This window comes from Hyaena hyaena, unplaced genomic scaffold (genome assembly GCF_003009895.1).
Source record: "Hyaena hyaena isolate Hyena2069 unplaced genomic scaffold, ASM300989v1 scaffold_681, whole genome shotgun sequence".
Lineage (NCBI taxonomy): Eukaryota > Metazoa > Chordata > Mammalia > Carnivora > Hyaenidae > Hyaena > Hyaena hyaena.
This window is the reverse complement of record NW_024081307.1, coordinates 205,305-219,520: the sequence shown is the minus strand read 5'-3', so window position 1 is coordinate 219,520 and position 14,216 is coordinate 205,305. Positions and strand designations below refer to the sequence as shown.

The 14,216-nt window shown below is 40.1% G+C and overlaps 1 protein-coding gene across 2 annotated transcripts in view; it reads left to right on the top strand.

Moving 5' to 3' along the window:
* Positions 1 to 14,216, top strand: part of GPM6A (glycoprotein M6A) — a 374,663-nt gene that overhangs the window by 344,234 nt on the left and 16,213 nt on the right. For both annotated transcript variants that reach the window (XM_039217223.1, XM_039217222.1), the window contains exon 3: positions 6,894 to 7,050. In XM_039217223.1, coding sequence (XP_039073154.1) covers positions 6,894 to 7,050 — 157 coding nt within the window. The remainder of the gene's footprint in view (positions 1 to 6,893; positions 7,051 to 14,216) is intronic.

Sequence of the window (14,216 nt, the reverse complement as noted above, 5' to 3'; positions counted from 1 at the left end):
TTAAAAAAACATTAATTTTTCTAATTAAAAAAAAGAATATATAGGAGCAAAAAAGAAAAGCATCTTTCTAGGTTCATATAGGGACTAGAGCCCATTTCCATAAGACCTAAAATAATCACACACACAAAACCGTATACTGATTGTTTTTATTCCAATCTGTAAGTTTTCTCAGAATTGCTATGTTTCCTAATAAACTCAAGACAAAAATATATATTACATATATATATATGTGTATATATATATATGTTATATATATATATATATATATATATATGCCAACTGTCCTGAGAGTCGAGGGTGGGTACTGTCCCATGCCTCTTCCAGGTTCTGGTGCAGACTCTCTCTCTCTCTCTCTCTCTCTCTCTCTCTCTCTCTCCCCCCTATATATATATATGCCATAACCCTAAACCCCAAATATAACTCATTGCTACTAAAGTCAGGAACAAAGAAAGCAAGGATGAACTCTGCTTCTATTTAACATGTTCAGGATGTATTTGTCCGCTCAGTTAGATTAGGAAAAATCGGGAAGGTAAGAACTGGAAAACTACCTCTATTTCATGTCATTTGCAGATGACATGATGGTGTATGTGGAAAATCTGAGAGAATCCATGATAAAACTGCTTCAGATAATCGGAGAGCAATGGAGCAGGATATGAAATTTACATGTGAAAATCAATAGCATTTGTAGAGACAAACAATAACCTATTAGATGTACTGGTAGAGGAAAATTTGCTTTACAGTGACCACCAAAAGTTAAATAATAAATTTAACAGGAAAGGCTTAAAACGTATAGGAATTAAACTATAAAACATTCCTGAAAGATGGAAAAATGGACTTTAACAAATGAAGTTACCTTGTGTTCTTGGATATGATCACAAACATGTTAGTGCTGTCAAAATTAGTACATAGATTCAATGCACTGTAGTAAAATTCCAATTTTTTTTCTTTGTGAAGCTAGGCAGTTCGACCCTAAAAAATCATGTCGAACAAAAACACAAGATCAACTAGGAAATCACTGGAGAAGATCCATGAGGGGATGTCACCCTACCAGATAATAAAACATAATCAAAGCCCCTAAAATTAAAGCACTGTGGGTAAGTGAATGGACAGATCAATGGAATAGAAAGGAAAGCACAGAAATAGAAACATTTTGATATAGAAGCCAAGTGCATGATGGAGGGAGTCCTCAAATCAACAGAGCAAAGGTGAATTTTTTTAATTCCAGTATTATTAATATACAGTGTTATATTCGTTTCAGGTGTACAACATAGTAATTCAGCAGTTCTTTACTCAATACACATTATGACAAGTATACTCTTAATCCCTTCAGTGGTGGTCTTTTTAATGATGCTGGGGCAACCAGACAGCCTTTTCTCTTTTTTTTTTTTTTTTTGTTCTTTTTACTTTTGATTCCTTATACTTTTGACTTTCTTAACTTCATTAAGTGATACATGAATATCTGGAGTTTTGTCAGGCAAATCCCTGACGTTCTATCATGTCACCTCAAAATACTCCAGTGTTATAATGGTGTTATAACATTGGACACAAATAACAGTACTGCTTCACAAACAACTCTCTGATATTGAAACTAATATGAAACTATAAAATATGGGTGCTGCTAGCCTCCCCACCCCCCAGAGAAGCATCCATGTCTGAGAAATTTCCAAGATGTTATAGACAGCTGTTTTGGAAAAGATGAAATTAGATCTAATTCTTGCACTTCCCAAAGAACAACCACTAAATTGGTCAGAAGTCTAAATGTACTAAAATGGAATGATACACACTAGTGAAGAAAAGATGGGTGAATTCCTCGATAGCCTGAGTATAAATAAAGGCTTATAACTATGACTGAAATCCCAGTGTAATGAAAAAGAAGACAGATAACTTTGACAACATCAAAGGTTTTTGTTGTTGTTGTTTTTTTATGGCAAAATGCCATAAGCAAAGTCAAAAGACAGATGGCCAACTAGGAGAAAATACTAGCAACACGTATTATAGGCAAAAGTCAAATATCCCTACTAAACAAACGTCTTTTAAAAATTGAGGTGAATATAGGACATGGGCAAAACACATAACAATTTACAAAAAGATAAATATTGCCCATGATCGTAACAAAGGTGATCAATTTTACTCTTACTAAGATAAATAAAGCAAAACCACAACACCAGTCATCACCCATCAGCTTAACAAAAATTTAGAAGCTTGAAATATACTCTTGGTTGGGGGTTGTGGAGAAACAGATTCTCATACATCGCTGGTTGGGATACAGAGAGAAATCTTAGGAATCTGGCAGTTTCTGTCAAAGCTACACGCCTTCCCTTTTCAACTTACTGATCCTCTTACCCTAAAGATACACTATCAACTATTTTAATACATTTGTACAAGAGTGTTCATTGCAGTGTTGTTTGTGATTGCAAAATATTGATAACTATCTAAACATGCAAGCATAGAACACTGGATCAATAAATAGGATAAATATGATAAATATGTAATATACCAGGAGTACATGCAGCTGTTGAAAAGAATGAGGAAGATTGCTGTGAACTAAAATGGAGTGATTTGAGAGGATATTATTGATTGATAAAAACTAAGTGCAAAAGAGCATATGAATATGCTCCCTCCCATGTAAAAAAGAAGGGAATACAGGAATATGTACCCACACACATGCACACACTCACACTTGCCTTTATATACAAAAAAACAGAAGGATTACAAGGAAACAATGAACAATTAACAGGTTGGAAGGGATAGGGGAGGTCATGACACTTCTCTGGGTGTATCTTTTTATACACAGATTTGACTCTGGGAAGCATGATAACGTTCTACATGTTCAAATGAAATTAAGTCAATATGGATGGAAGGGAGACCTAAAACTGGAACAGACTGAAACAAGTAGGCCCCCAGTGCATTTCAAATGAATACCATAACCACAAGAAAGGGAAGAAAAAATTCACTAATCCAAGTAATTTAGAAACAATATTTGAGTGCATAGTCTTAGTGTTGGGCGGAGGGCAAGGGGAATTGCAAACATCCTACATTCTTTAATTTTAATCTTTTTTAATCTTTATTTTTGAGAGAGAAAGAGACAGAGCATGAGCAGGGGAGGGGCACAGAGAGGGAGACACAGAATTCAAAGCAGGCTCCAGGCTCTGAGCTATCCGCACAGAGCCCGACGCGGGGCTCAAATCCATGAACCGCGAGATCATGACCTGAGCCGAAGTGGGCCCTTAACTGACTGAGCCACCCAGGCACCCCCTGAATTCTTTTCAAGTAGCTTTGATTTTTGTAATACTTTGGATGAAATAAATCTGAAATAACTTTAGGTTTATTACGAATTGAACAAAAGAATACATGTGTTACTCTTGGGAATCAGGATTCTCATTAAGGAAGAAGGACATACCATATGGACTGGAGGAAGGCAACCAAGAACCTGTGGAAATTGATTGAATTTGGAAATATCACTATGAATTCGAGATTTCTAAAATATGTGTGTGTGATATGCAGACACGTGCACAAGTGCATATATGTGCATAGATATATGGATGTAACATATGTGTATGTACATGTATATGTGAATGTCCATGTGTATAATTAAGCAAAGAAACCACAGCAGCACTAAGCACACCTACTACCTACCTGGTCTCCAATACTACTACTCATTAAAAGAACCAAGGCCTGGGGTCCCTGGGTGGCTCACTGGGTTAAGCGACCCACTCTTGGTTTTGGCTCAGCTCATGGTCTTCACATTTTGTGAGATGGAGCCCCAAGTAGGACTCTGTGCTGACAGTGCCAAACCTGCTTGGGATTCTCTCTCCCCCTCTCTCTGCCTCTCTTTCTCTCTCAATAAAATAAGCATTAAAAAAAAAAAAGAACCAGAGCTTGGTAAAGAGATCCCAAATTTGCGGCTTGAGAGAGGTATCTACCAAATAAGCTGGGTCCTCTTGCTGTGAGAGAAGGTAAGGAATACTTCACAAAAAAATGATGGGCACATGTCATAAGACTATAGAAGCCAGCTTTGGGGGCACCCATTGCCCAAGTCGAGAATGGTTCGAGCACCAAAATAAAATTAAGTATAGTAGTGATTTAGACGCTTGCAAGAGAAAAAAGTAGACATCATTAGTCCATATAATTAATAGACAAATATACAAAAATAAGTAAAAAGAGGAGAAAGAGGGCTCTTGCTTACTTTAGAATATCTAGTGCCAACTGGTAAATGTGAATGAATGCTACAGGTAGAAAATGAGCAGTTTGTTAACATGATGGGAAGATTGGATTAGTCAGGATCCATTGGTCGCTGCTAACACTGGCAGGAAGTTTTGATGAAGAGCAGGGTGTTTGCGGGGTCCTTAAGTGGCTCTTCACAGATCACTTGTCAGTTACAAGAGAAGCGGTAGTAATGACCCAGCACAGAAATTAGACATCATCTTGACTGGATCATCCAAATTAGCATCACTACTGAGAGGCAGACGCACAGAGTATCACCTTTATCATATTCCAGCCAAGAATGAGTAATCTGAATCTAATCATGAGGAAACAGCAAATACATCAAGTTCAGAATGAAGCTCATTCTATCTAATGAGGAGGGAGGGGGGCTGTACTCCTCAACAGGGCCAGTGTTAACAAAGACAAAGAGTCTGGGGAAGTGTGCCTGGTTCAAAAAGAGTAAAGAGATGTGACAAATACATGCAGTACTTGTACCTACACTGGATCCCGTACTGGGGGAGAAGATGCCAAAAATTCATCACTGGGATAATCCAGTTTTACCAAAACTGGAACACGATAATAGATTTGACACAAATATTATATCAACGTTAGGTTCCTGAAGTCAGTAACAAGATGGTGGAGAATTTCTCTATGATGTTCAGATGCAGTTATCCAGAGACAGACAGAAACACAAGAAAACAATTTAAGTGAGCTAAAATATTATAATATAAAGGACGTATAGTTTTTCTTTGTTTTATGCATGTTCTTCAACTTTTGTAAATTGGAAATCATTTCTCAAAAAATATTTAAATATATTTTTAAATATGTCATTTTAACTTGAAGATTTTACGGAGAAGCCCCCTAAACCAAACTCTCCAAAGTCAAATCTATCAGTTGAAACCCTCAGGTTCTTCCACACGCATGGTGAGCTTACAAGTTCCCATCATCTGCCTCATTGCCTTTAACAAGTAAAATTGTGCAGTATTTAGATTTCCAGACAGCGAAAATCAGTCATAAGAAAGTTGTCCTGGTACAGCGAATGTGAAGGCTCTTCTCACTCTTTTCATATGCAGCAGGTTCACGTATGCCATTACATGCATTCACTTAAAAGTAATATTGTCAGGGGCACCTGGGTGGCTCAGTTGGTTAAGTGTCCAACTTTGGCTCAGGTCATGATCTCGCGGTTCGTGAGTTCGAGCCCCACGTTGGGCTCTGTGCTGACAGCCCACTGCTTCAGATTCTGTGTCTCCCTCTCTCTCTGCCCCTCCCCCACTCACACTCTGTCTCCCTCTCAAAAATAAATAAAACATGTAAAATAATAATAATAATAATAATTGTCATAGTGTCAAGAGTTCCTAAATCTCCATCAACACGATCAAGCATTCTGACCCCTATTTGTCCCCTTGTAAACAGTCAGTAGGACCTCTCCATCATTTGCCTCCACCCTGTCTACTCCATTCATACTCTAATAATAAGATGAAAGAGAAAAAACATACTTGACAATGTGAAATAAAGAGCAATTTTCCTACAAAGGGATATCAAGACTACAAAAAAACCCCAGAATTTTAGCTAAGATGTATACCTCTCAACATATCTGGTTACCCAAGTAGTTGGGTTTCTAGAAGCAGCAAAATGGGTAATTTATGGTTTATCTTTCCAAAGAGCTTTGCCTCCCATATAATATCTAGAATAACAGAAACATCCATTTATAATTTATAGACAATACATGTGTCTCCCCACCTTTAACTACATGGGCACTGACCTGTGAGAAAGGAAAGAAGATCTTCCCATTCCTCTGTGGTATTTATGCCATGACTGGGCCCAGGCTCAGTTCTGTATCTGAATTCTGAATCCACTAGTGATCCTGCCTAAAAAAGGCGTGATTTTTCAAAATTAAAAGTTTTCTTTAAAAACATAATTTTTTCATTATTGACATTAGTATCAGCAGAAAATATTAGTGATTATTTAGAGTAAGCATGAAAAACACAATTACCATTGACTATAACAAGAAAAATGTGAGATGGTCATTTTTTTTATGTTTTTATTTTTGAGAGAGACAGAGCATGAGCAAAGGAGGGGCAGAGAGAGAGCAGGTGACACAGAATCTGAGGCAGGCTCCAGTCTGTCGGCCCAGAGCCTGATGCAGTACTCAAACTCACAGACCGTAAGATCATGACTTGAGTTGAAGTCAGATGCTTAACTGACTGAGCCACCCAGGTGCCCTTATGAGGTGGTCATTTTATCAAAAATGGATTCATCATCAACCATGAAGCTTTCTTCCTCTTTTAATATGTTTTCAGAACTTAGTAGTATATACGTAAATCTTTATATTTGACATTTTGTCGTAATTGGAGAAATTGTATGATGATTCTCCTACTTATCAAATGGATTGCAGCAAATCCCTTTAGCTGTGTGACTCACTGCTTATCCAAGGCGTGAACCAGGGAAGGGGAAACAGGAAGGGAAGAAGGGGAAACAAAGATGAAAAGCCCCATCAACAGATACTAGAAGGGGTAGAACAAAACATATATACAAATATTAGGCATATAAAGCAAAAATGTGCTTAAATCCCACCCCCATTAAGAGCATAAGTATGCTATCGCAAAGGAGCCATGAGCCCAGGAGAATCAATTGCTACCAATCAGGCATGAAGAGTCTCTGAAATAAATGCCTTTGTCTCTTCTCCCCAGGATTGACATCTTCAAGTATGTGATCTACGGCATTGCAGCTGCGTTCTTTGTGTATGGCATCCTGCTCATGGTGGAAGGCTTCTTCACCACTGGCGCCATCAAAGATCTCTATGGGGATTTCAAAATCACCACTTGCGGCAGATGCGTGAGCGCCTGGGTACGTTACGTGTCTGTTCATGGGGGTTTCGTTCAGTAGCGCGCAGGTGTTCACATTAGAATTAAAGACTTTTTTTAACACAGTCGCGTTCCCTCCTGTGATGGTGAACTACAATCTCAAAGATACGGTTTTCTACGTTCAGGTTATTCCAAGTGAAAATTCAGCTGCAAATTCTCAAATCGTAGGCAACACAACTAGTTTTTGTCGTAGATGCAGCAAGACAGTAGGTTGATTTATGATTTCTTTTTCTAAAGGGCTTTGGGGTTCCCATATAATATTTGGAAGAGCAGGAAAAAACAGTCCATCTGCAATTACAGGCAATATACGTGTCTTTCCTCCTTAAATATAAGTCTCTGTGTTTTACCGTAAATTTGGGGGAACTGTATTATGTAATCTCTGATATGACAGAAGATGAATATTGTACTATTCCTGGGTGTAATATTACTGTACCACCTGAGTGGCTCAGTTGGTCAAGCGTCCAACTTCGGCTCAGGTCAGATCCCATGGTTTGTGAGTTCAAGCCCCACTTCAGGCTCTGTGCTGACGGCTCAGAGCCTGGAGCCTGCTTTAGATTCTGTGTCTCCCTCTCTTTCTCTCTCTGCCCCTCCCCTGCTCGCGCTCTGTGTCTCTATCAAAAATAAGTAAACATTAAATTTTTTTTTAAAATTGTACTTACTATTTACTATTTTTAATCCTTACTGATAATGATATATACTGGCAAATTGGACTTATAGTCTAGAGCTACAGCAAGGCAGACAATGCATGTAGATCTGTTAAAGCACAAGAATAGTTTAAAAATTAAGAGTAATATAGTTGAAAGTACTTTTGCAGAATTAAAAAAAATGTAATGTTTATTTATTTTTTTGAGAGAGAGAGATAGAGCATGAGCTGGGGATGGGCAGACAGAGAGGGAGACACAGAATCCTAAGCAGGCTCCAGGCTCTGAGCTGTCAGCCCAGAGCCTGACGCGGGGCTCAAACACACAAACCGAACCATGAGATCATGACCCGAGCCTAAGTCGAACGAACACTCAACCAATGGAGACACCCAGGCGCCCCCTTTTGCAGAAACTATTTATGCAGAATAATTTTCCTATGAAAAAATGTTGGAACTTCCATTATTGACTAACACTTTTTTTTTATTTTTCCAGTGCCATATAGAAACATCTGTGTGATTGCAGCATATATTTCATCTTAAGTAAGAGGTCTCTAAAAAGGAATAATACAATTTGTTTCTTTTCTTTTTTTTAATGTTTTATTTATTTCTGAAAAAGAGAGAGACAGCCTGAGCAGGGGAGGGTCAGAGAGAGAGGGAGACACAGAATCCAAAACAGGCTCCAGGCTCTGAACTAGCTGTCATCACAGAGCCTGACACGGGGCTCGAACCCATGAACCATGAGATCATGATCTGAGCCAAAGTCAGACGCGTAACCGACTGAGCCACCCAGGTACCCCAATACAATTTACTTCAATCTCACAGAAAAGTTTGAAAACACCTGTTAATCACCAAACCTGTGTTGTTTTTTTACTGGCTTGTAGCAAGTTCTGTCATCCTGTTCAGTGCCGGCAGTGACAGTCATCTGGAAAAAGTTTGCCTGTGTTGTGGGTATTTGTAATTTTCCCTGGAGTCATTTCTTCTAAGGCTCATTTCTTCTTTGGAACGATGCTTAGCAAAATAACTAAGTTTTTAGAGGATCAGTAACATCAAATTACAGATCTGGAAGTAGTTAAGTTAAAAGTCTTTGGTTGACTTAAAAAATAAAACATGACTCTTCTGTGGGCCACTTGTCAGTGATCCCTCAGTGAAGATCCCTGTCTTTGTGAAGAAACCAAGTTGTGACTTGAGATGCATTTACATTCTGCCGATAGAGTAGAGTGATTTCCGTTAACGATAGGCTATTCCTACAGTGGGTCAGTGTCACCACGATACCTTCCACCTGTGTGCCTTAACGAGTCACGTGACTCCTCGAGGTCACAGTTTACTCAGTTACAGAATGAAGACGTTTGATCATCCCTTACACTCATACCAGTGTAGAGAGTCCGTGATTCTAAAGCCCTAGCGAAATAATAGAGAAGAGGGAGATCTCTAAGCACATCTACACCATCGGGGAGCAGCCTTCTGCCAGGAAGAGTACAGGGGATTAGATTATGCCGTTTCGTTGAGAACTGTAAAATCACTTCCTGGGATCGTACGCAAAAGTAAAAGATCATCACAGAAGAAAACTCACATCTCTCTACAGTTAATTATCTGCTTCCCATTCGCACATCCCAGAGATATTTCAAATGCGAAATTTTAAGACAAAAACATGAGCCACCTTTTCTTTCTATAATAGTGACGAGTGTTCATCAGACCCTCCCACAAGGCCAGAGGCTGTGTGGGCTCCTCCAGAGGGGACACAGGAGGGGTCGGCCCCCCACGATACCCCATCCCCTCCTTGAGCAGAAGGGAAGTCAGCAGAAGCAGAAGCTATATGCTTGTCGGTCCGCACACCGAGAGGCTCAGCTACGCTGCCTGGAGGCAGGGGGGTGCGCTGCAGAGCTCAGGGACCCGCTACCCTCTCTGCCCCCCCTCGCGGGTCCTGCAGGGGAAGTGGGGAGGGGGGTTCATCCTCCTCTCCTGTTACCCACCTCACCTTGTTTCCTGTTTCCACTCTGCTGCTTTTTCCCCCTTGGTAGGGAGATTGCACCTTACCGTCTGCTCTGCGTCCTGTGAGCTCACCTGTCAGCCCACCTTACCTTCCTTCACTTTAACCCTGTCCCTTTGATGCCACCTCGGTGCGTTTCTTGGAAGCCTGAATAATATTAAAGGCTGGAACAAGGTTTTTCTGCATTAAGCAAATTAGGTGGAAAGCTTCCAGAACATGAACATGGACTAGAAGAAACCTGTTATTCTATCCTGTTTCTCTATGTTGTATACAAAGTAAAATGGCTACAAACTGAATTGACATCAGCACAGATGCAGTTAATTTTAAAGCACCATTATATCACTGAATAGAGGATGCTAATCAATACTCTCTTTTCTCAGTGAATGCTCTCGAAGGCAGAACTTGATCTGCATTATAAATTTCCTCGCCTGTGTATCAAAACTAGTTCAAGTCCATTTCAGAATTTTAAATGCTGTTATTCAAAACCCTGAATGTGAGGCACATTAAATGTGAAAGCACAGTATGAACCTCTGTATTATAGCATCATGTGAACAGTGATTAAAATACTGTAAGTAACAATATTTATTTCAATTAAATATTGGGGCGCCCGGTAGCTCAGTCAGTTAAGAATCCGACTTTGGCTCAGCTCGTGATCTCACAATTTGTGGGTTCGAGCCCCGTGTCGGGCTCTGTGCTGACAGCTCAGAGCCTGGAGCCTGCTTTGGATTCTGTGTGTGTCTCTCTCTGCACCTCCCTCACTCACGCTCTCTCTCTCTCTCTCTCTTTCAAAATAAATATTTTAAAAAATTAAAATTAATTAATTAAATATTAAATGGCACCAAGTTGAGTCCAAGTCAGCACGTCTTATTCAATACGTTAAACACGACCTCATAGATAACTTGTTTTCTTTGAATGTCTTCTCCATTAAGTATTAAACCAAAAAAATCTCTTTATTCAGTTGCAACTAGGGAGACACTCAGGGTCTCAAATTTTGAAAGTTGAGGGTGTGTGTTGTGCCATCACTAGGCTTTCTTATTTACAAAAATTTCCCATTACTGTTGTGACACCAGCGTGGAGCTCGGAATTTGTCTGTGCTTGTTCTGATGCTTAAGATTTTAAGCCCAACAGTGTTGAAGTAATAGAATTCTTTTTTATGTTTATTTATTTATTTTGAGTGAGAGAGAGTGAGAGAGAGATCATGATCTCACGGCCGTGAGACTGAGGCCCACATCAGGATGCACGGTAGACATGAAGCCTGCTTACGATTCTCTCTGTACCTCAGCCCCTCCCCCCAGCTCACAGTCTCTCGCTCGCTCACTCGCTCTTGCTCTCTCTCTCTCAAATAAAAAAAATTAAAGCATTAAAAACAATAGATTTTATTTGTTAGATCAGTTTTAGGTTCACAGCAAAACTGAGTGGAAACAGAGAGTTCCTATATATCCCGTACCCCCACGTATGTCTAGCCTCCATCACTCTGAAGTGGTACCTTTGTCACAGCCAGTGAACCTCAAGTCATAGTTTACATTAGTTTACTCGTGGTGCACAGTCGATGGGTTTGGAGAAACGTGTAATGACATGTATCCACTATCACCGCATCACACAGAAGAGTGTCTCTGCCCTAAAAGTCCTCTGTCCTGCACCTGTTCATCCCTCCTCTCTTCTAATTCCTGGCAACCACTGACCATTTTACTGTCTCCATAGAGTTACCTTTTCCAGAATGTCATGCAGTAGGTAGCCTCTTGAGCTTGGCTTCTTTCACTTAGTAGTTAGCATTTTTAAGCTTCCCTCCATGCCTTTGCATGACTCGGTAGCTCATTTCTTTTTGCTACTCAGTGATATTCCATTGTCTGGATGGACCACAGCTTATTTATCCATTCGCCGACTCCAGGACGTCTTCATTTCCCCCAGGCTTTGGCAATTATGAATAAAGCGGCTATACACATAGCACATGGTTTGTAGAACAATTTTCTGATCACTACTTGTGTGTAGGTGGTTTGGGGCCATAATGATGACAATGAAGATGATGCTGATTGCATCTCTTCAAGCCAATTTACATAATGTTACGTGATTTTCCCCCCCTGCAGTGAACTTTACACGGTGTATACTTTTCAGAGCCTTCTGAGCTCAGTATTGTTAACGCTATTCCATTTTGCATCTGTACTGGTGGTGTATTCCAGTATTGATTTGCTTTTCTTTGACTTAGCATTTCTTCTTCTTAGAATTGCGGTTCTCAACTGGGGGCTATTTTCCCCACTGGGGACAGTGCACGATGGAGGCTGCAGAGCTGACATCCGGTGGGTCGAGGTCAGGGATGCCGCCAACCAGGCTGCTGTGCACAGGACGTTCCCAGAGTAAAGATTCGCTGGCCCCGAATTTCCATTGTGCTGAAATTGAGAAGCCCTCATTAGAAATTTGGTCTCTGTCCAGTGCCTCACTCATCCGTGCATTTGGCTGACACTGGCATAAGTTTCTGGCAAAACTTTACTTTTCTTTACTTAAGATGTCCTGACTTTACCTTTCTTTACTTAAGATGTAGAACTCTGAAGAGCCTCAAGATGAATGTTCAAGAAGCCTTCACATCAGATGTACTCATGAGAGCTTTATCGATCTGTATAGAGCAGTAGTTCTTAACCCCAGATGTGCATTAGAATCACTGCAGAGATTTTTAAAAATATAGGTACAATATGCACGGGGCATCTCTTTCTCACAGTTGCCAGATGGTCCCCCTGCGCGGCCAAGGCTGAAAACCACTATGAGAGGCGGTGCTGCCCCCACTAATGTCCACGTGGTGAGACACATGGTGATCCTCCTCATCACAGTACCTCTGGGCTCCAAGCTACTACTGCCTGCCCAATGACGATCATTGATGATATGACAGTGTGCATTTTAAAAGCTGTGGAGGGGCGCCTGGGTGGCTCAGTTGATTAAGTGTCTGACTTTGGCTCAGGTCATGATCTCACAGTTCATGAGTTCGAGCCCTCCATCGGGCTCCATGCTGACACCTCGGAGCCTGGAGCCTGCTTCAGATTCTATGTCTCCCTCTCTGTCTTTGTCTCTCCCCTGCTCATGCTCTGTCTCTCTCTCTCAAAAATAAACAAACATTTTTAAAAATGTTTTTAAGTTGTGGAGAGAGTAGATCTTGAAAGTTCTCAGCATAAGAAAAAAATTCTGTGACCACGCGTGGTGGCAGACGTTAACGGAACTTACTGAATATGGTGATCATTATTTCACAGTGTATGTAAATATCAAATCATCGTGTCATATACTTGAAACTAATATGTTATCTGTCCATTATTCCTCAGTTGAGAAGAAGAGTAGTTTATTGATTTACTTAATCCTCAGGTGAGAGAATAGCATCTGTCACATTACTAGCAATGGAAAGCTAGAAATAAACTAATGATAATTAGGAGATATTTTATTACATACAGAGATTTTTTTTTTACCTAGGATTACATTTGACCAATGTGAATAATTCTTCAGTTAGGATAATTATCAGATTCTAAGATCAAACATTAAATAGGAAGATAGAATTCTATTTTTTCCTTGTTTAATTTGGATACTTTTGTGACCACGAACTGATACTCCCTGAAATATGACGGGTTGTGCACTCAAAATTCCAAAAGTAAGGTCTTTTGTGGCTTTCTTAGAATAAAAGTATGAATTGGGAGTCATGAAAATACTTTCTCACAGCAAAGATCTCTGTTAATGCTGAGATTTCTGGCCTTGGAGCTTGCCAGGGAGAGCAAGCGCAAGTTCCGAAGTCACGCCTTCCATCGGCCACAAAGTAGCAGCAGCCACACACTTCACAGTGTCCCAATCCACTTTGAATCTAAACCTATTGAATTAGAAGTCCCATTCTGCAGTGAACAGCACCTTCAAAAGAAGCTTTTGAAAAAACCCCTGGGATGGAAAGAAAACCAAGATAGAGAGGATGTAGCAAAGGCATGCTGATTACCCTCCCGGGGACTTCCGAGTGGCTTTCAGAGTCCGTCCGGAGCACTGCGCTTCAAGCTGCATATCATGTTCCTTGTTCTCGAGAGTATAAATTAGCCTTGAGATCTACAATTGCAAATCATGAAAATGTGAATAAAGACGACTTTTTTTTTCCTCTAAAGAGTTCCATTAACGAGGTTTCTTCAGTTTTGGGGTGGTTTCCAAGCTTTCGAGAGCCTTTCTCCTTGAGTGAGAGCCCATTTTGAATAACTTTCCCAGACTCCAGAACTTCTTCTTTTTATTTTCTGCACACGTGAAATGAAATCTAACTCCCTTATTCTGTATAGTCCTATCATTCAGGAAAAACATATATTTTTATAGTAGAGGCAATAATCACAATAATGCTCTCTTGCATGAAAGTGGCTGATATTGTGTCTGTGCTTCTTATGAGCCAGAGTCTAGGCTAAATGATTTTTATGTGTCATCTCTTTGTGGCCTCACTAAATCCCTTGAGATCAGTGTCGCAGGTATTCTCATTTTACAAAGGCAGACACTCCTGCATAAGGAGCAGCCAGACTCCTTCCAGCTC